At 43.9% G+C, this 22908-nt stretch overlaps 1 protein-coding gene across 6 annotated transcripts in view; it reads left to right on the top strand.

Moving 5' to 3' along the window:
- Positions 1-22908, top strand: part of LOC141191427 (synaptotagmin-7) — a 691596-nt gene that overhangs the window by 49843 nt on the left and 618845 nt on the right. For 2 of the 6 annotated variants that reach the window (XM_073661311.1, XM_073661313.1), the window contains exon 1: positions 10639-11113. In XM_073661311.1, the coding sequence (XP_073517412.1) occupies positions 11080-11113 (34 nt within the window). In that variant the 5' untranslated portion in view covers positions 10639-11079. Of the gene's footprint in view, positions 1-10638; positions 11114-22908 lie in introns of those variants that run through there. The other 4 variants (XM_073661312.1, XM_073661314.1, XM_073661317.1 and 1 more) reach the window with 4 other exon arrangements.

Below are 22908 nucleotides of genomic sequence, written 5' to 3' on the forward strand. Positions count from 1 at the left end.
TCTAGGTCTGTTAAATGGCCACAATGTGAACATGGTACAAACTTATACAGGTGCATCTCACTAAATTAGAATATCATCAAAAAGTTAAATTTATTTCAGTTCTTCAATACAAAAACTGAAACTCATATATTATATAGAGTCATTGCAAACAGAGTGATCTATTTCAAGGGTTTATTTCTGTTAATGTTGATGATGAAAACCCAAAAGTCATCATCTCAGTAAATTAGAATACTTTATAACAACAGCTTGAAAAATGATTTTAAAATCCGAAATGTTGGCCTACTGAAATGTATGTTCAGTAAATGCACTCGATACTTGGTCGGGGCTCCTTTTGCATCAATTACTGCATCAATGCGGCAATGCGGCATGGAGGCGATCAGCCTGTGGCACTGCTGAGGTGTTATGGAAGCCCAGGTTGCTTTGATAGGAGCCTTCAGCTCGTCTGCATTGTTGGGTCTGGTGTCTCTCATCTTCCTCTTGACAATACCCCATAGACTCTCTATAATAGATTCTCTATGGGGTTAAGGTCAGGCGAGTTTGCTGGCCAATCAAGCACAGTGATACTGTTGTTTGTAAAACAGGTATTGGTACTTTTGGCAGTGTGGACAGGTGCCAAGTCCTGCTGGAGAATGACATTTCCATCTCCAAAAAGCTTGTTGGCAGAGAGAAGCATGAAGTGCTCTAAAATTTCCTGGTAGACGGCTGCGCTGACTTTGGTCTTGATAAAACACAGTGGTCCTACACCAGCAGATGACATGGCTCCCCAAACCATCACTAATTGTGGAAACTTCACACTAGACCTCAAGCAGCTTGGATTGTGGCCTCTCCACTCTTCCTCCAGACTCTGGGACCTTGATTTCCAAATGAAAATTGGAACTCTGGGACCTCATTGAGTGTGTCAATGACTGCCTTCTGGACATCTGTCAAGTCAGCAGTCTTCCCCATGATTGTGGAGCCTACTGAAACAGACTAGGGAACCTTTTTAAAAGCTTAGGAAGCCTTTGCAGATGTTTTTGTTAATGATTTCAAATTACTGAGATAAGCCATAATCATCAATGTTAACAGAAATAATCACTTGAAATAGATCACTCTGTTTGTAATGACTCTATATAATATGAGTTTCACTTTTTGTATTGAAGAACTGAAATAAATTAACTTTTTGATGATATTCTAATTTAGTGAGATGCACCTGTACTTTTGCTCATTTCTTTGGTTTTGGTGACATAGAATACATTTTACAGTCTAGGACAACCAGCTTTTCGTTATAATAATCTAGAAACAGGTGCAAATGGTGCTGCACATTTATATACTTAGAAAATGGGACAGACACACTCCCTATGGGATATAAACTAGATAAAATGGAACATGTTTCCAGAGTACAATATATGCAAATGTTTAAACTTAAGGATTAACAATGACCAAAATGTATATTTAGATAGGGCAGATACAATCTAATCATGTGAGAGTCTTGTGTACTTCAGCAATTGTATGACATAACATAAAACTAGATAGGAAATGAGCTGCCAACTGCATCAACTCAGACTGAAGTTTTAAAGAGAAACTTATAAAGTCTTAAAGAAAAGCTTTGAAAACTTTGGCCTATAAATTGTGGAATAGGAAAATAAATTGAGTATTACTTACAAGTCCCAAGTCCAGTGCCGGCATTTCTGTTGTTTGGCTGCAGCGTGGACAGCTCTGCAGCCAATCACTGAGCTCAGCAGGTCTGTAGATGGCACGAGCAGCTGAGCTCACTAATTGGCTGCAGCATTGTTAATATGACATAACGGTTGCAGCCAAACAACAGAGACTGGGGCAGCAGCGGAGCGATGTTCCCGGGAAGGATAAGTAATACTCAATTTTTTTTTATAACAATTGCAACTTATACAGCTGCTCAATATTTTCAGAAAGGTAACACAACCCCTTTAATGCCTCAGCATACACCATGCAATTGCTTGCAGACATTCTGCTGGGCTTGTGATCATACAGGATTGCCAATCTGTGCAAACAGAGCTGCAGTATGATGTATGGGAGGATAGGTCAGCAACCTGAGTCACTGTTGAGACAAGAGGTGGAAATACAGAACCTTAGCCTATCATGAAACATCGCAGTTAAGCTCCAGGCGCTGATCATAAATTAGATCTGATTGAGTAAAAATCAGATTGTGAACTCTAGAGAAAACAGGAAAGCACTTCCTTGATGTAGATATATTGTACATATTAAAAAAGATAAAAGATGTGTCATAACACTCTATGACTGCTTTAAAGGAAACCTGTCACATTGTGCACGCAGTCTGATCTTTGGCCAGCAGAGAATACAGCAAAGGTTTGTTGGAAAATATTCAGTATAACTTGCATTTATTTATTGAAACCCTTGGTGTTTGTATGCATGGGTCCAGAGGGCGGTACTACTCACTGATTTACAGTTAGATGATACATCTGCATGTACAGTCAGACACAGGGAAGACTGTCAATCACTGCATACAACCGCCCACTGGACTCATTTGCAAACAACAGAGATTTAAATTAATAAAATGAAAGTTTTACAGTAACGTTTCCCACAAAAATGTATATCAATCTGATTGGCTCCTCCTGCTCTACAATGTCCCGCCTGCAGATCAGATACCATTTTCAGCTTGTCAGGTTACTTTTAACAGTGTTATCTACTAATATTTATAACTGAAATGGTATGCAGTTCAACACGTTAGTCATCACCTTTCAAACTCTTTTTCAACGAGCATATTTTAAAGGATCTTTAAAATATGTGTGGGGGAATATTCTGGCGCTTCAGTCCTCAACTACAATTGGTGTGGTCTGGCTGAAGAAAGAGTGGTCTGGCATACCAGAGAAAGATGCGTTTGGCACACTAGTGTTGGAGAAGGAGAGGTCTGGCACACCAGATCTGGAGAAGGTGGAGAAAGAGGGCTCTAGCACACCAATTCTGGAGAAGGAGGGCTCTGGCACATGAAAGCTGTAGAAGGAAGGCTCTGGCACATGAAAGCTGTAGAAGGAAGGCTCTGGCACATGAAAGCTGGAGAAGGAAGGCTCTGGCACATGAAAGCTGGAGAAGGAAGGCTCTGGCACATGAAAGCTGGAGAAGGAACACTCTGGCAAATGAAAGCTGGAGAAGGAACACTCTGGCAAATGAAAGCTGGAGAAGGAACACTCTGGCACATGAAAGCTGGAGAAGGAACACTCTGGCACATGAAAGCTGGAGAAGGAACACTCTGGCACATGAAAGCTGGAGAAGGAACACTCTGGCACATGAAAGCTGGAGAAGGAACACTCTGGCACATGAAAGCTGGAGAAGGAAGGCTCTGGCACATGAAAGCTGGAGAAGGAAGGCTCTGGCACATGAAAGCTGGAGAAGGAAGGCTCTGGCACATGAAAGCTGGAGAAGGAAGGCTCTGGCACATGAAAGCTGGAGAAGGAAGGCTCTGGCACATGAAAGCTGGAGAAGGAAGGCTCTGGCACATGAAAGCTGGAGAAGGAACACTCTGGCACATGTGACGCGCCCCCCTGGGCCGTGGGGATACCCGGAGCCGGGCTCTGTAGATACTGGGGGTTGTAGTCACCGTGGCGGTGACCCGGTCCGTGACCCAGGGCGGTCAAACCAGGGTAGTTTATGTGAATCTGTTTGTATAGTCCGACTACGCCACCTGTTATTGGTAACCACCGCTGCTCCTGGAGAAGGAGGGCTGTGGCACACCAGTGCTGGAGAAGGAGGGCTGTGGCACACCAGTGCTGGAGAAGGAGGGCTGTGGCACACCAGTGCTGGAGAAGGAGGGCTCTGGCACACCAGTGCTGGAGAAGGATGGCTCTGGCACACCAGTGCTGGAGAAGGATGGCTCTGGCACACCAGTGCTGGAGAAGGATGGCTCTGGCACACCAGTGCTGGAGAAGGATGGCTCTGGCACACCAGTGCTGGAGAAGGATGGCTCTGGCACATCAGTGCTGGAAAAGGAAGGCTCTGGCACATCAGTGCTGGAAAAGGAAGGCTCTGGCACATCAGTGCTGGAAAAGGAAGGCTCTGGCACATCAGTGCTGGAAAAGGAAGGCTCTGGCACATCAGTGTTGGAAAAGGAAGGCTCTGGCACATCAGTGCTGGAAAAGGAAGGCTCTGGCACACCAGTGCTGGAGAAGGAGGGCTCTGGCACCCCAGTGCTGGAGAAGGAAGGTTCTGGCACCCCAGTGCTGGAGAAGGAAGGTTCTGGCACCCCAGTGCTGGAGAAGGAAGGTTCTGGCACCCCAGTGCTGGAGAAGGAGGGATTTGGCACACCAGTGCTGGAGAAGGAGGGCTCTGGCACACCAGTGCTGGGGAAGGAGGGCTCTGGCACACCAGTGCTGGGGAAGGAGGGCTCTGGCACACCAGTGCTGGGGAAGGAGGGCTCTGGCACATCAGAGCTGGAGAAGGAGTTGTGGTACACATGACATCTTGTAAAGAAGGAAACTTGTAGATAAAACAGTTGAAGAAGGAGTAGTCAAACACATAAAAATGCTATGTGAGGAATTATCTGAAGAAAAAAAAATATCTATATGAGCTGTGATCTAGCCCACTGAGGAGATGGGAAATAAACAGAGCTGATGAAGGGATTATCTGGTGTAGAAGAGGGCTGACCTGCTGTGTTTTGGCACAGGATAGCTGAAGAAGATGTGACTGGAGCACAGAATTACTGAGAAAGGAGTGGTATAGCACATAGAAGAGCTGGGGAAAGAATGAATTTGCATATACGTAAACTGGGGGGAGTAGAGATTTAACAAGCTGAAGAAGGTTCTTTTACCATACAGTAGAAGTGCTGAAAGATGAGAGAAAAGAGATGATGTTAAACTCATTCATCACATCATTTTGCAAGTTTTGGCTGAAAAATGGGTCAAGAGCACAGGTAACAAAAACCGTGGCAATTGTCAGAGCTAGCAGGAGATTTATTATTGCATCTAGGTCTGATAACTTCTCACAGCACAAGTCATTACAAATCTAACTAGAAATTAAAGTGATTAAATAATAATTTTTGCAATCTACAGGTCTAAAGTTATACACCGATTTATATAAAATGATATCTTTCTTAAGACTCTAAGGTCTGTTTTATCTTGTGGCAGAGTTCTCTACAGACATGGATTAAGGTTAAAGAGGATCTTTCATTTCTCCAAACCTGTCTGTTTTAGTAAGTATTTGGAGCAACTTGGAGGATCTTAGAACTCTGTACTGTGCTGTTCCTCTGTTACACCTCCTAGAAATGTGTAAATAAACTGACATCTGGGTGTTATCAGATGGGGTGTGTTAGAATTGTAATGCCCAGTTGTTGATTTACTGATCATTTTCTGGGGAGCACAATGGCTCAGTGGGTAGCATTGTTGCAGCGCTGGGGTCTTGGGTTCAAATCCCACCAAGGACAACATCTGCAAGGAGTTTGTATGTTCTCCCTGTGTTTGTGTGGGTTTCCTCCGGGTTCTCCGGTTTCGTCCCAAAGTCATACTGATAGGGAATTTAGATTGTGAGTCCGAATGGGTACAGTGATCATAATATCTGTAAAGTGAATAAAATAGTGCTATACAATGGTGTAACTAGAGTCTGATGGGGCCTGGTGCAATAATTTGGACCTGGGTTCCCACTTACATGTAGGTCAGATGTATTAACCCTTGTAGCATTTTAAATTCTATTCCAGTATTCCTTACCCTTCCAGTAAGAATGTTCCCCATCCTTGGCTTCTTACAGTAATAATAATTTACATCCTGGGCCCCTTTCTGGTAGAATGTCCCCCATCCTGGCCCCTTCCAGTAATAATATCCACATCTTGGGATCCTTCCTGGTATAATGTCCTAGGTCCTGGGCCCATCTTGTATTCATGCTCCCCTCCCTGTCGCTGCTCTCCAGCACACTAACACATTTTTTTTTTTAAATAAAGATTCTTCTAACCTTTCCACACTCCCACGATGTGCGGCGTCCACTTTTCTAGCCGATGTTACTGCAATGTGTCACCTGTGACTGCCATGCTGACATCAGCTGTCAGTCTCTGATTGGCCGGAGGTGTGTATTGTATTGCAGGGACCTGGCAGGTCTCTGCACCACAATATATTTCAGCTGAATGTGCATCCTTGGATGCAACTGAAAAAGGCTCTGGCATTGGCAGGCTCCTTTCTCGCAGGGGTCTGGTCGCGGACGAACCCTCTGTGACTGTGATTATATAGCACCAGGAGTGTAACAAACATAAAAAAATAGGAGGATTAACAGAGGGATGGCAAAATGCAGAGTTGTAATATAAGATGCTTCAGAACCAGAACTGTTATTTCATGAGGAATATGGGTATTTACTAAAAGAAAATAAATGTCCTCTGTAAATGATAAAATTCTAGTTTCCTGTCGCAGACACTAGGGGGAGCTCACCAAAAGATTTATATGAGACGGGTTAATACAGTCCCAAACTGAAAAAATAAGTCTCTAGTGTAACTCCTAAGCTCTCCTCAGGCAAGCAGTCAGAATACACAGTATATGATTTAATGTTATACTAGATGGTGGCCCGATTCTAACGCATCGGGTATTCTAGAATATGTATGCAGCCGACCGGGCGCGATTAATCAGAGAAGCAGTATTTAAATGGGTTGTGCACTACTTTAAATTAATCCCCCAATGTATCCCCCCGGGACCCCTAATGAATTTTGGAGGACCGGGGAGCGAGGCCGCCGGTCGGGGTACTTCTGCTGCGAGCAGCCGGGAGATGACCGGCTAGCACAGGGTGAGCGGGTGAGGGTGTGCGTGTGAGGGTGAGCGTGTGAGCGTCTGAGGGTGAGCGTCTGAGGGTGAGCGGGTCTGAGGGTGAGCGGGTCTGAGGGTGAGCGAGGGTCTGAGGTTGAACGTCTGAGGGTGAGCGTCTGAGGTTGAGCGTCTGAGGGTGAGCGTCTGAGGGTGAGCGTCTGAGGGTGAGCGGGTCTGAGGGTGAGCGGGTCTGAGGGTGAGCGGGTCTGAGGGTGAGCGGGTCTGAGGGTGAGCGGGTCTGAGGGTGAGCGGGTCTGAGGGTGAGAGGGTCTGAGGGTGAGCGAGCGTCTGAGGTTGAACGTCTGAGGGTGAGCGTGAGCGTGGGAGCGTCTGAGGGTGAGCGTCTGAGGGTGAGCGTCTGAGGGTGAGCGTCTGAGGGTGAGAGGGTCTGAGGGTGAGCGAGCGTCTCAGGGTGAGCGAGCGTCTCAGGGTGAGCGAGCGTCTGAGGTTGAACGTCTGAGGGTGAGTGTGAGGGTGAGCGTGCGAGCGTGTGAGGTTGAGCGTGTGATGGCGAGCGTGGGAGCGTCTGAGGGTCAGCGTCTGAGGGTCAGCGTCTGAGGGTCAGCGTCTGAGGTTGAGCAGGTGAGGGTGAGCGTGGGTGAGGGTGTGAGGGTGAGCGTCTTTGGGTGTGCGTGTGAGCGGTTGAGGGTGAGAGTGTAAATTTGGCGCCAATATCGTTGATTGGTCGCGGCTGGCTGCATCGCCGCTGACCTCCATGCGGCTACCGTCGGGAGATCAGCGGCTAGGGCCGCTGATCTCCCGACGGCAAGTATGAAAGGAGGACCGGGGAGCGGTGCCACCTAGGCCGCCGGTCGGGGTACTTCTGCTGCGAGCGGCCGGTCATCTCCCGGCTGCATAGCCGCTGACCTCCGTGCGGCAGATGAGCCGCTAATGGCCGCCATCTTGTTCTGCAATCCCGCGTCGCTGATTGTGTAAAGCCCCTTTAATGCCTATTACAATCATACCTGGCATGTAGTATTTCGTAAGGTCATTTTTAAGAAATCTATTCTTGAAGTTTTATTCTCAAGAGCAGCGCGGCAGGCTCTTCACTCCTCGCCTCTGTTATACTTCTCCTACCTGCGACCAGCTCTGGTCGTTGATTGACACGTCTTTCTTCCCTCCGTGACCTGTCTCCCCTACGCAGGCGCAGTAATTGCCCGGGTTCATTTCATCAGAAGGGACAGCGCCTGTACAATGTTATTAGGAGCTCATGGCGCAAGTCCCGAGTATGATGGCGCCTGCATAGGGAAGACAGGTCACTGAGGAAAGAGTGACCTGTTAATCAGCGACCGTAGGCTGGAGGTGAGCAGCGAAGTACAGCAGAGTTGAGGATTCCAGGGATAAAGATGATGGGTGGTTTGATTCAGTGCTGCTACAGAGGAGTAGGTGAAATACCACCTGGGTACTATTAAAAGGCTTTTATTTAGAGCAGAGCTGAGGAGTGAGGGACCCGGCCTGCTGCAATTGAGAATAAAATTTCAAGAATAAATTTCTTAAAAATTCCCCCAACAATATTCTATGAACACCACAAGTATGTGATTTCTATACATGTGGTTACTTGCCGACTAGACGTGTGCGACCTTGCACAATACAAAGTTACTGAGCAAGACCAGACAAGTCTAGTTGGAATGTGGCTGGAATTATGCAAATCGCATACTTGCGGTCACATGACCGCCCGCCTCCGACTCTGTCACTTAAGAATCCTCACAGCAATGAAAGTGCCTATAGTAGACTTGTAGCCTACGGCCAGACAACCCTTTAAAGGGAAGGTCAGCACAGAATGACTGTTTAGACCAAGTACACGCATTCGGTGAATCATGGCGGACCCAATCATTTATATACATCTTCTCACCTGCTTTTTTTCCCGCAATCCCCTCTTCTTTGACAGATCTGGCTTCATATAGCCAGACAAGGGAGGAGATAGATGGAAAACAAAGAGGTGGGAAGGTGTATATAAATGATTGGCCTCCATGATGCACTGAGCGCCTATATTTGTTTAGAACAGTCATTCTGTGCTGACAAACTCCCTTTAAGTCTGTATCAATTAAATTAACAAAATATCTTAAAAGTGCTCATTGCTCTTCCATAGTATAATTTTCTTTTTTCTAAACACTGAATGAGTTGCATTTTGCAGATTAACACATTCTCCTGGCTGGGACTTGTAGTTCTCAACAGCAGGAACTACATATCAGTATTTCTTTTCTGTAGAGAATCCCAGCCATAAATCTCGCAACAAACGACTAATAAAATGAATGATTTATACATGACCTTGATGTCTTAATTCATTCTAATGACCTCCTATGTTCCTAGGCATTGTATATGGAGGAAAAAAAAACTTTCTGTATGCTTTACAGGTTAGCAAGTGTTGCAAATCATCATTTAGAAAATATCCAAAAGAAAATAATTATATAGGAAGGGATCAGTTTTCAAACTAAATTATAGGAGTAATGTAGGGATAGATAGATAGATAGATATGGGATAGATAGATATGGGATAGATAGATATGGGATAGATAGATATGGGATAGATAGATAGATAGATAGATAGATAGATAATCAGTCTGATTATGCTAATCACACACTGATTAAACCTTCATCATAGTGTGATACGATTTTCTCAAATGAGGAGAAAATGGGAAAAACAAATGACTCCATCCTCTCCATTCGGTAAGTCCGTGAAAATCGGACTGCACTCAGATGTCATCCGAGTGCAGTCTGTTTTTTTACACAGATTCATTGACTTGCATGGCTGAGTGTGGTCCAAATATTGGATGCAAATTATGCATGCTGTGATTCAGACATGTATGCAGCCATATAAAATACCATTGATCCGAGTGCAATCTGATTTTTTGCCGGATCTCACTCGGACCTAACATACAGATTTCTGCACGAGCCCATGGATGAATAGATAGATAGAAGATAAACAAGCAAAAAAGCCTCAAAAATAACTATTGAGTGCTGCCACTTTTTTTTGCTAATTTATGTACCATAGGTTGGTGAGTTGCAACCTGTGTGACTGGCACCTATACCTGTGCTTTTGTTTATGATGATCCATTTTTTTTGCTTTAGATAGATAGATAGATATGGGATAGATAGATAGATAGATAGATAGATAGATATGGGATGGATAGATAGATAGATAGATAGATATGGGATGGATAGATAGATAGATAGATATGGGATAGATAGATAGATAGATATGGGATAGATAGATAGATATGGGATAGATAGATAGATATGGGATAGATAGATAGATATGGGATAGATAGATAGATATGGGATAGATAGATAGATATGGGATAGATAGATAGATAGATAGATATGGGATAGATAGATAGATATGGGATAGATAGATAGATATGGATTAGATAGATAGATAGATATGGGATAGATAGATAGATAGATATGGGATAGATAGATAGATATGGGATAGATAGATAGATATGGGATAGATAGATAGATATGGGATAGATAGATAGATAGATAGATAGATAGATAGGTAGATAGGTAGATAGATATGGGATAGATAGATAGATAGATATGGGATAGATAGATAGATAGATATGAGATAGATAGATAGATAGCCTTGGAGTGCTGCCTCCATTTTTGGGAGGTTCTGTATGCTTGTTTTGGTAACAACCTTGGGGGCTTTGGACCCATCTTTGCATGGGAAAAGTGCGTGTTTTATTTTTCTCTTTCTGGATAGATTGATATTTGTAGTGGATATGTATGTATCATGTGATGAATGATTTATTGTATGACTGGCGTTTTGCTATCTCATTACTAGCTTCTATAACGATACAGCAATAAGGGATCAGCCAGCTCAGATCCGTATGTGGACAGGGTGTTGTCCTGTTTTCCCTATAAGCCTCCGCACATATATGTCATTGGATTTGGATCCTCGGCCACCTTTCCCTGCCTGTGCTCCAGGTGGCAATAACACAGATGACATTAGGATGCCGCCTGTGTGTGCAGTTTCTGTTCCTGCCAGCAGCCAGCAGCATGAGGATGTAAGAGAGAAAGCAAGTCACAGAGAAGGGAGAGACACAGAGAGCCAGAGAGAGGGAGAGAGCTTGGTGCTTTCCTAAAGATCCTCATTCATTGACACTCTAAGCTGCTCACAAGAGCTCCAAGGCCACCTGCAGCCCCCCAGCTTCTCCATGTAGAGGTCTTGTCCCTGGAGTCAAGGATACAGGAGATCTGGAAGTGGCATCTCAGTCCAACCTCCCTCCTCTTTTTCCCACCTCGCAGGCTGTCTTTGTGTTTTTCTGGGACGTACAAGGGGAAGGGAAGAGAGAAAAGGGATCCGCGGAGGAGCAGAGGCAAGAAGGAAGATGCACATTAATCGGGAGGTTTCCGCCAGTAAAGGTAATAGTGCTGGGAGCGTATTCCCATTGCAACCCCTATAGCGCTGTGTCTTTGTATTCTCCTGCTAAGATCCAGTAGCTTTGGCAATGACATGTACAGGGGGCACACCTAGAACGCCCCCTGACCTGCTGTCACAGGTAGACCCCTAGTCTCTGCGTGCGTCAGGTTGCTGTGTGTACAGGAACTCGGACTGATCTGGGTTGTAAAGTCCCATTGCCCTGGCACTAAGGTTTAGGGTCTCCGGCAGAAGGTTGGGTCACACAATAGTTAATTTTCTTGGCTCGTTGCTTTGTTTGCCTGGTCTTGTGTGCTTAGGAGTTGCTCCTGAATGGAGCTGACAATCCTCATCCCATATCCTTCTCTGCGTTACTTTCTTCTGTGTCAGATTGGAAGAAGGCGTTTATGATAATCTTCCACTTTACATATTTATGTGCTCTCACGCTCAAGTTTACAGATTTGTATTCCTTGCATACTCATCAGCTCTATTAGGTTCTAGCTGATTGACTTCAATATTTATAGCTACACCTGCTGCTACTACAAGGTGTAACAGCCTAGTATTAGGAACGTGGGTAGTGGAGAGACGGCTGTCCTCTGCCCCTTTCTCCCTCATGTGACCTGGGGGCTCACTGACCTACAACCCTTACCAATGTCATTCTTCAAACTTGCCATTTGATATCTCTTATACACGGAATCCCCTTTGTCCTTCTACACTGACCATTATCTTGTCATCTCCTTCATTATTAACCTATTCACCTTTCCTAGAAGAATCTACGCACTGCATTAACCCTTGACTCCCATATGGACCCATGACATATATTATTTCCTTGCACGACGTATATTATTTCCTTGCACCTGTTTACACTGCGCAGCTCTTTAACTGTTTACTATACATGATTTCTCTCTTCTACACCTATTCCTTCTCTACTAAGCACTTCCCACCTTTTGCATCCTCCTCCCCAGCTTTCTTCTCCCCTACTCCACCATGACCCATTTACCTGCCTTTCATCCATACACTTGACTGTTTCCCTGCGTTGTGTTCTTGGAATTACGAGAACCTTGTTTATTTTGCTCGTGATTCTTATTTTCTCTCGTTGGGAATGATCAATGCCACCTCTTCACCTTTTCTTGCATTAAGGATGACGTATCCTAGCAAGGGAACAAGTGGAGCTGGGAATGTGTGAATGGATGTGGAGCTCACGGACGAGTCTGTGCCGTGTGTCATCTCGCCGGTTATGACCTCTTATTGTATTCTTCCAAACAGATATAGAGAAGATGATCTGGTAATGATAACAAGAAGACGCTTTTATGTACATTTTCACAATTAGAAGGTTCTATATTAAAACTTTGGATCCGTCGGCCGAAGGTTAAGTGGAGTTTTGTATAGGAGAAATCAATACTAGTATATGGGAGAGCGGTGCATCGTAGCCTTATAAATGAATTTTTGCATAATATGTAGGTAAGGAAAAAAAAAATGGATGAACAAAGAATAAGGAACTCGGGAGATATTTTTGGAACAGTTAAAGGTAATAGAGCAACGGGTTCTATGAACATGTACAATGGGTTTGAGTAAATAGTTTAGCGACAAAAGGCCTGAGAAAAAGCTATTAGTTTACTCAAGAGATTACCTACCAAGACTGGTCTAACCGAGGAAGTAAATCCAATATCCTACATACCTTTTCATTTCACCATAAAGCTTTTATATGATAGTAATTTGTATCCTATAACATATTATTTGCATAATATATAGAGTTGTCCGGACAGTTATCTTCCCCTTTTCTATGTAAGACGGGATCAGACTGGTAAAATCTCACCTAAGGGGAAACATTAGAGGTCAGTCCTCATAGACAATATGATCAGGAGATACAAATAAGTGAAATCTGCCTTATAAATGCTCATTATGGTAAGCTGAGCCCTTCACTTTCCCCTTAGATGGGAACATAATCCTGACTATATCTACAATTGTGGCCACAAGAACTCATGATTATTATTATTGCTACTTTTGTAGAATTATATAAGAACACCCACTTGTGGGTCAGTATATAATATCGTAGCCCGCATCGTGTTATCACACAGACGTTATGACCGTCAATATGTGATCACTTATCTGATGTGCAGATAGCAGAGAACTTGGCAGAAAGTTAAAGCTACTGGAACTTTATGCAATTTTATAGTTAAAACTTATTATTTCTTAAAGGGAGTTTCCAACCCAAGGGAAAACTTTCAGCAAGCAGCGCAGCTTGGTGAATAGTAACGGTGTGTAATGTACGCACTGTTAGGATTCGGCTCCACTAGCCAGATCGAGAGGTCATCATGTGACTGTAAGTTCCCGATTTACTCACTTGTTGAGTAGCTTCTCATCCGCTTCTTTCAAATCGCACATTCGTGGTTATGTGATGACTGCTCACACCGGCTAGCAAAGCCGAGTACTAAAAGCGAGCACATTACCCACTGTTAGTATTCAGCAAGCCTCCCTGCTTCCTGAAATTTGACCCTTTTAATGGAAATTGAAACCTGGTCTAAAAGACCATGCCATGGGGTCAGCTCCTGCCAGTGAATCTTAGAGCGGCTCCAGCTGGGAGTGGCCCATTCCTCCATCCCTATGGGCACTGTGACCTGGAAGACAGGGTTTTCTCTCCACAGACAGCAGACTTACAACTTTCTTGAGAGGGTGATTTGGAATTAGGGTCATGGTCCTATTTGCCTTCAATATGGACATGGAAGGTCAGGGGGCAAATATGCTACTGCTCCTCCTATGTTGTCATTGAGGTGTATGGTGGCAAAGACTAGCACTAGCAGTACGGGGCATTTTGATTCTTGCTTTGAGGTTCATTCTCACCCATGTAATTCCTTAAAAGATGCAATTATAAAAAATAAATAAAAAAAGCCAGTTAAAAAAAAATTGCAAAACTCAGGGTATCTGAATTGATGTCAATAATAATAATAATCTTGCAGATATGATACATTTCAATGGCTAGTAATTAATCTTCTGTTACCTGGCTAACAAGGAAGAATCATATGTGGGGTCATCAGACTGAGTCTAGGGGAGCATTGTGGGGGCATCTTACTGTGTGGGAATACTATGAGGGTTTACTAAGGGGACTATTTGTGTGCTCACATAATAAACTGGACTGGTTTAGGCATGTGGATTAGTGTATATAAATTTGTCGCACAATACTTGTCCTCCTTCTCTATCTTTTAAAGTTGGGAGGTATGAAAATGTGTTGAAGAAAATGTGTCAAAACAGCATCAGAAACCATGTCAGAGCTGTAGATTTTGTAAAAAAAACACTTTTTGTTGTTCACATGTTCAGTCTTTTCAGCATTTTTTTCGCTTCAGGTTTTGAAAAACATCTGGTGTTTTTAAACATTCCCACATGGAGTCTGCTCCAAAACTAGGCGCTGTCCAATTAGGGTATGTTCACACTGTTATTGTTTTCAGGCTTTTTTGAACTGGTCCAGTCCAAACAATACCTGAAAAAGGGCTGAGAAACTGCCTGAAAGGCTCTTTATTAGAGATCAGCGAACCCGAACTTTAAGTTCGGGTTCGTACCAGACAGTTTGTGTCCGGTACTGAACGATGAACATGGACTTCTCCCAGAAGTCGGTTGCAATGTTCAGAGTTCCGGGGAAAGTCTGTTGCAGAGAGAGAGATTTTTTCCAAAAGAAACTTTGAGTCTCCACTGTTTTCAATGGGGTTCTGGTTCAAGTTTTGGTACAGTTCAGGTACCCGAACTGAACTTTGAACTAAAGTTCAGGTCAGGTACCAGAACCCGAACTTCCGCGGGTCCGCTCATCCCTACTCTTCGTATTCATATTTATTGAAAAACAACTTGTTCATATGTTGAAGCTTCTGATCATTTTTTAACCGCTTAAGGTTTAAAAAACCAAAGTGGTTAAAAAATAGTGATCATTCTTCAGCGGAAAAAAAGTTGCATTTCCACTAAAATGGGGCAAAATTTGTACCAAAGTTTTAAGATAATATAAAAATCTCTTTCCTAAGGGGGACTGAAGTACATTTGTGACAAAATGTGCAACTTTTCGAAAAGTGCTGAATCAGCCGAAAAAATCTGGAAAACTTAAACTGTGACCAAAGTGGCAAACTGGAAAAAAATAACAGGTAAAACCATGTAAAATAGACTTCAAAGAAGGGGCAAATGGAAAGAATAGGTGCAAGACACTAAAAAGTGAAGCCACTCCATAGTTTACGATAGAAGTCAATGGGAAGGCTAAAGAAAAACATCCAGACGACGCCCGGGCATCTTTTTGAGGGTCTTCATTTTTGGGGCAGTGTTAGACTTTTTACACTGGGTCCCACAAGGTTCAAGATCCCTATTGTTGTATTGGCTCCTGGATTTTGTTTTTTACACTTTTTTTTTTTAGTTTATCATTGTGGATGGAGTTTAGAGTTTACACCTGATTCATCATTTGCAACTTTTCAAAAAGTCTCAAATTTTTTTGTAGCTGTACTTTAAGTGCCTCCTGGATTGATCTCATGTATGAATTAAAACGTTGACGCGCACTTTGCGACATTTTAGCAAAACATTCGATTTCTTTTAAAACTTTTGCTAAAAATTTGCAAAGCAGGGTGTCGACAAAAATAAAGAGCATATTTTATTTTGCAAAAAATTCATGAACCTAATGCACCGGTTTGATGAATTTGGTGCAAAAATTTGACAGCGAATGTCACAAGGCAGAAAGAGAAAAGCGACTCGATAAAAATCGCAAATGATGAATCGGGCCCATAGTGTTTAAAACTGCGCAGCTTATCAATGAGACTTTATCCCTGAGGCATCTGGAAGGGTGATCAATAGTTAAGGCCGTTAAGGCTCCTATAAAACCGCCTGGAAGCTGAAATTAAATACTTAATTACTGCTACAATTTCCAGTGATTAAAGTGCACTCACAGTGACACGCTCCCAGCTGTCATTTTACATTCTATGGTTAACCCCACATCCCCTCCAGTTGTCCGGCTCCCTCATATTGCTAATTACAGGGATCATACAGGTCTGGTAACTTTAGGCATTTCTAGTTTTTCCACTGGACAAAAATGTCAGATTTACTACTGTAAAAGTTCCTAATGATAGAGGAAGATGTCAATAGCGTACAAAAATTACCTATATTTCCTAGTATAAGGCTGCGAGTACACGAGCGTATAACATTTTTTTCTGATTTTTCATCTATATTGTCATTCTGTTTTTATACATCAGCAGTCGCTAAAATTTACGAGACCCAAAACACCAAGGGGACATCAAGCGCAATAGGGTCTTATCCGAGGGAGGACAATATTGTTAGGGGAAAGAGGGAATTGCTCACCTACCAGGGTTTTATTAACCCACAACAATGTATTCTCTTATTCTCTACGCGTTTCGAAGTTGGACCAACTGCTTCCTCAGGAGAACCACAGTATTCTGGATACTGTGATTCCCTTGAGGAAGAAGTTAGTCCAACTTCGAAATGTGTGTGATTTTTTTTTTTCACGCGGAAAAAATGCGCCCAATTGATTATTGTTCAGAGTGCTGTCGGTTTTTTCCAAAGACAGAACTCGGCCCAAAAATAACGAATGTGAATGGAGCCTTACTCTGCTGCCTTACTCTGTTGTTCTTTATGTTTTTAAAGGGGTTGTCCAGGCTTGGGGCTCAAGTCTGCAGCCGCTCTATGTGACTGCAGATTTGTGATTCCTCACAGCGTGCACAATGCGTGCTGTCAGGATTTTCTGGCGCAGGTGCGATTTGCACAAATGCGGTCACATGCCGACTAGACATGTGCGGCCTTGCTCAATACAAGTGAATTGAGCAAGCCTTGATATGTCTAGTCGGAATATGACTGGATATATGCAAATCATGATCGGCTTCTTACACACCCACTAACTAAAAATAAGCATTGGTTAAAGGGACATGGACGCCCCCTCACCATGAGTGGTCAATAATTAAGCATCATTGTCTGCAGAGGGTAAACTAACCATGGGATAGGTGACCCTGCACTTGCTCACACTGCCGTATAATTCCGCCGAGTGATACGCGATGTTTTATCGGATAGGACTCGGCCCAATGTTATACTCTGGTGCTGCGCAGATCTGCAATTATTTTCTCATGCAGATTCGGTATGAGAAAATACTGGCAACAAGCTGCGAGTGTATCCGAGTATCTGATTGCACGCACCCAGACAAGTCTATGAGTGTGTGTGAAACGTCGGACTGCACTCAGACGTCATCCGAGTGCAGTCCAATTACCGCAGATGCCGGCAATGGAGGAGATGGAGAAATCACTTTCTCAGTCTCCTCCGCACCTGTGCTGCGATTCTCTCATGTAAGAGAATCGGATCACAGTAAGATGACACTCTGTGCTATTAGCATAATCAGCCTGATTCTCTCACATGAGAGAATATATGGCAGTGTGACCCCGGCCTTACTGATAGACTCGTATTCTGCTGCATTACTTCTCTTCCTTGCTACATACGTAGAGAAGTCACACCCTTCCTTACCAATAGTTCAAACTCCTCTTGATTTGCTTTATGCATTTGCTTTTTTTTTTCTATATATATATATATATTTTACTGGAATATAGTCACCGCTGATATTATTTATTTTAGATTTTAATAAAAAAAAAAAAAAAAAAACATGCCGTCATCATGGTGGTTGCGGTCAGTGACTAGGAACATTCTTGCTTACAGCTGGAGGCAGAACACTACGTGATCGCCTAATACTCGTCACAGCTGAGATTTGGATTCAGTTGTATCCAGTCTAGACTGTCCGGATAGTTTACTACCATGTATACGTGCAGGTAATATGCAGATATGTAGTCCAGGCTGTTACGTTTCCAGAAGAGTGCAATCGGATGCAATGGTAGCAGACCACAAGCAGTGCTTTTAGTTTTTGAATGTAAAAAAGCACGTCCCCATTCACTGACAGTAAGCATAGATCTTGAAAATGCAGAGAAATTGCATCACAAAGCAAATAGGGCAAATAAGACCGTTTGTGTATTTCTATAAATTCTGATCATGGCTGCTATCTGAAGGAGCTTAACGTTTTGTGACTTCTGTGTATTAAAGGGGTTGTCCTCCTATCCTTAGGATAGGTCATCAACGTCTGATCAGTGGGGGTGCAACACCCGACAGCTGTTCCCAGAACTATTCAGTTATGGAGATGATGTGCCCCCAGGGCAGTGGGGTACTCTGTGTCCGGGGCTATGGATGCTGGGGGGGGGGGATATGTCACAGTGGCTGGCCCGGTCCGTGGCCCAGGGCGGCCAACAAAAAGGGGATAGTTTATATGGGATTTGTAGTTCGATCGTGACGCCACCTGTGGTTTCTGGTAATAGATACCAGCGCTGCTGCAGACCTCTGAGGCAGTTGATAGGCAGCTAGGATGGAACAGCTCCCCACAGGCGGAGCGGGCCTCAGGGCAGTGTAGAGTTTGATGGTGGGTGGTGATGCTGGGGCTTGTAGTGCAGTCGGGATGGCGCAGCTGAAATAACTGACGGAGGCAGTGCAGTGCAGTCATCCGAGTTTTACTCACAGTTCTCGTTCAAGGTTCTCAGGTACACTGCGCGGGTGTCCGCCTCCATGTCGCACTGCGTCTCCCAGACCAGGGGTTCAGCACTTTCTCAGATATATCAGGAGTGCTTGACGGAACCCCACTTTCGTTATGTTCCTTACTAGACCGACTTCTCGCGCCGGGTCTTCTCCCTCCTGCCCTGCGCTTGCCACACTCAGTCCCGCTCGGGTGCTCTGAAGTCCCTCTGGGCAACCTGGAGTTCCCGGACCTACTTGATGCCCTAGGGTGCTCTGAAGTCCCTCTGGGCAACCTGGAGTTCCCGGACCTACTTGATGACTAGGGTGAGACTGTGGCAACTACACCATGGAAGTGCAGAAGCCTCCGGTTTTTCCAGCCGAGACCTGGAGTAACACGGCTGGGCCAGGAACCGGTCCCTTCTTGTGGCCTGAGCCCTCTGACACCTGGCAGATTCGGGGCGTACGGGTGCCGTCCCGCACTCGCCGTACCCCCTGGGATCCCTTCTATAGAACGGAGCCTTTCTCCTCTGCTCCCCTCCTGGGCCTCTATCACTAGGCCCCACTTGTGGAGCAGAGCTCCTGAAGAGACTCTGCTCCCCTTACTGACTGTCCTAGCTGACTGTTCTACTCTCCTGCCACCCTAAGATGGCTTCCCTTTAAATACCTCCTACAATGGTGCTCCCCTACTCTACATCCTCCACCCTCACCCACTACTGGTTCCCCCTACCTTTGGTTCCCCCCACTCCAGCCAGGGACAGGGCTCAGCAGGGACACAGTGCATCTTGCCCTTCCAGCTGGCCTGGAGCAGTGTAGTGTTGAATGTGGGTGTTGGGGTTCCGGGCAGCACTCCCTCCTTACCTGAGAGAAGGAGACACCACACCTCTGGGTGAGGTGCAGTACCTCTGTGGCGACTGAACCCTCAGGGGCGCCACAGCACTGCACAGCTCCTTTGATGGAATAGTGGCCGCGGCTGGGTACTGCACATCCGCCACCTATTGATTTGACTATACAATCGACATAGCTGTGCAGCTCCTCAACTGAGCAGTTCTGATCACCATCAACAGCAGTAACAGCTGATCTGCAGGGGTGCCGGATGTTGCAGCCCCACCTTTCAGACATTGATGACCTATCCTAAGGATAAGAAATTAATATCAAAGTCCCAGACAACCCCTTTTAACTTGTATTTATATAATTAAGGCTCTTGTTAAAGGGGTAGTGCAACACCTTGATTTTCTTTTTCACTTTTACAAAATGCTTAATACTCATCTTTGCAAGCTCCTATGCTGCTTCTTCCCAGGACCCCGGCGATCTCTGCTCACAAGGCTTCAATGACATGTGACTGCCGCAGCCATAACCTCACTGCAGAGTGCCACATGTCATTTCAACATGTTATCATTGCAGTCCTGTAACCAAAGACTTGGCAGGGGAATCAAGGAAGTGGCTGCACTGGAGTCATGGGGAATTGGAAAGATATTACTTGTTTTTTATATTATTGCAAGATTTTGTTAAAGGGAATCTGTTTGCTGGTTTTTGCTATGTAATCTGAGGGCAGCATGTGGTAGGGGCTGAGACACAGAATTCATGGATGTGTCACTTACCAGGCTGTGTGCTGTTTCAATAAAATTAGTGTTTTATCAGCAGAAGATTATCATTATCACTTAGCGAACTCGTGTCTGCGGGAGACCTGGTGCAACCACACTCCTAGCGCTGAAAAGCAGCTCACTGTCAATATATAGTGTACATAGAAAGCTGTGGTGTGGGCAGGGGCCGCTTTCTGAGCTCTGCACCTATTATGTAAATTGGGTTATTGTGTTTTTGTGTGCGGTTTTTTAACATGAGTTTTTACCGCGTTTTTGGTGCTGCGGTTTTTGTCTCTTGTTGGTGTGTCATGATTTTTGCTTTTGATGCTTTCTGGTATTCAGCTTTGACAAAACATTATTGCTTCACTTAGGTGTAGATTACATGCGTTTTTGATGCGCTTTGACTGCGGAAACGCACTAAAAATGCATGTGCGTTTTTTACCTGTGGATTTTCTGCACCTAATGCAAGTTTGTGGATAAAATCCACACAGAAAACTCAGCACACCCACAAGAGAAATTAACATGCTGTGGATATGAAACACACACCGCAGGTCAGTTTACATTAAAAAAAAAAAAAAGCCATCGGCATGAGATTTCTAGAAATCCCATCCACTTTGCGGGAACTGTAACATGCTGTGTTTTTGATGCAGCACAAATACACAGTGTCAAAAACTCATCATGCAAATATAACCTAAAGCTGTATGAGATTACGCCGGAGACAGCGCCCCTCTTCTCCGTGGGCTGTATTTGGTATTGCAGCTTAGTTACATTCAGGTAATAGATTGTTATTCTCTGTAAGGCCACAACCACACTATCAGTATTCGGTCAGTATTCGGTCAGTATTTTTTCTCAGGAGTGGGAGCCAAAACCAGGAGTGGGTGATAAATGCAGAATTGGTGACTTGATTCTATTATACCTTTTCTCTGATTGTTCCTCACCTGGTTTTGGCATCCACTCCTGAGAAAAAATACTGACCAAATACTGATAGTGGAGCCGTGGCCTTACCATCATTGTTTTCTTACATTCGTGAAATGATCATTAATGCTTCCGGTAATGAGCCGAGTCAGGTTTTGTCTGTTGACAAATTAATAAAGATATGACTCGAGCAGGAGAAGCCGAGCTCTTCGCATTGTTATTATTCGTCATTGACAAGCTCCTCTCCGGGCAGCTATTTTCTTTAAAGCTTTGAAATTGCAATAAGATGTGGTAAAAACAGGTGGGGGTGCAACAGATCCAGGCGGCTGGAAATTGTGTAGCCACGAGCAGCTGTGTTGACACATGGCATGAAAATGATGTTCATCCATTATTTTCATGATGCCCAGACTACAGGATGCTCCAATTATTGTGATCTATAAATAATTACTGGTTTCGCCCTGAAGTGGGGTTGTCACTGATCTATACAATACAAGAGTCCATTGTTGGTCTCGGCATCATCCCATCTGCTCCCAGAGGAGTGTTAAGAAGGTCAGTCACAGATCTGATGATGTTTGACTGAATAGCCTCTATATATTTCTGTGTAACAAAAAAGATGAATGTAGGAGAGTGACGGAGAGAAAGAGGTCCCCAGGCACCTAACCCAGATCCTAGAAATGAAGGAACGTGTCTGTCTGTGGAAGAGGCACAGGGATACATAGTGGAGGTGACAGAACGAGGAGAAGGAGACAGGAGAAGTGATCATGATGTCCACTGTGGAAGATGTCATGGAAAGTGAGTGGACAGAGACAGCAATAACTCTACACAGACCATTCTAAAACCACCTGAAAAAGCGGTAACTAAACCCTCAAAATAATGAACACACACATTTCTATTTAAGAACGAGTTGCTGTTCATATATTCAGTCTTTTAACTGCTTTCAATGGTAAATGGTTAAAACCAGGGCTGTGCAGTCGGTAAGCCAAACCTCCAACTCCTCAATTCCCATGACTCCGACTCCACGACTCCGACTCCCTCATACACGGCTCATGTTTAAGTGATAAATTTACTGTAGTACAGATTCATCTCAGCTAAAAGTCTAGACCCTTAGATCAGGAATAGGACAGACATTTATAGGACATTTCATAACTTTCCCAAATTCTTATGAAAAAATGTTCAGTACATTCTGCATTGAACTACTGTACCCAATTTATTATATATTTTAGGAGTTGGACTCGGTCCATTTTATACGATTCTTATTCCACCAAAATGGACACCGACTCCGACTTCACAGCCCTGGTTAAAAGAAGTGAAGTCAATTCTTCAGACGTCTACTGCTTGGAAGACACTCTCTATACTTTACAATACAAGTCAATTTGAAGGTTCAAAAGACACCCCTCGTGTCTTTTTTGAGCATTTTGGCTTTAATAAAACACTATCAGTTTCTTCATTGTTGAATGAAGTTAAACGAAAAAGTGACTGGAAAATGCCAGTAAATAAAGACATCACAAAAAATACTGGAAACACTTAAAAAATATATACGGTATATGCAGCTGTTTAGAAACATCAGGAAGTAACCAAAAAATGCTAAAAAAATACACTATAGGAAAAAAAAAAACACCGGCGTTTCCTGAAGAGTCTTCCTCTTGAAAAACTTGATGGGTAAACACGCCTGAAAAAGTCATTGTGTGCTGCACAGACACTAAGGCCTCATTCACATGTTCAATATTTGGTCAGTATTTTACATCAGTATTTGTAAGCTAAAACGAGGAGTGGAACAATCAGAGGAAAAATAT

Source organism: Phyllobates terribilis, unplaced genomic scaffold, assembly GCF_046119375.1.
Source record: "Phyllobates terribilis strain yellow unplaced genomic scaffold, ASM4611937v1 Scaffold_41__1_contigs__length_11206878, whole genome shotgun sequence".
In the NCBI taxonomy this organism is placed as follows: Eukaryota; Metazoa; Chordata; class Amphibia; order Anura; family Dendrobatidae; genus Phyllobates; species Phyllobates terribilis.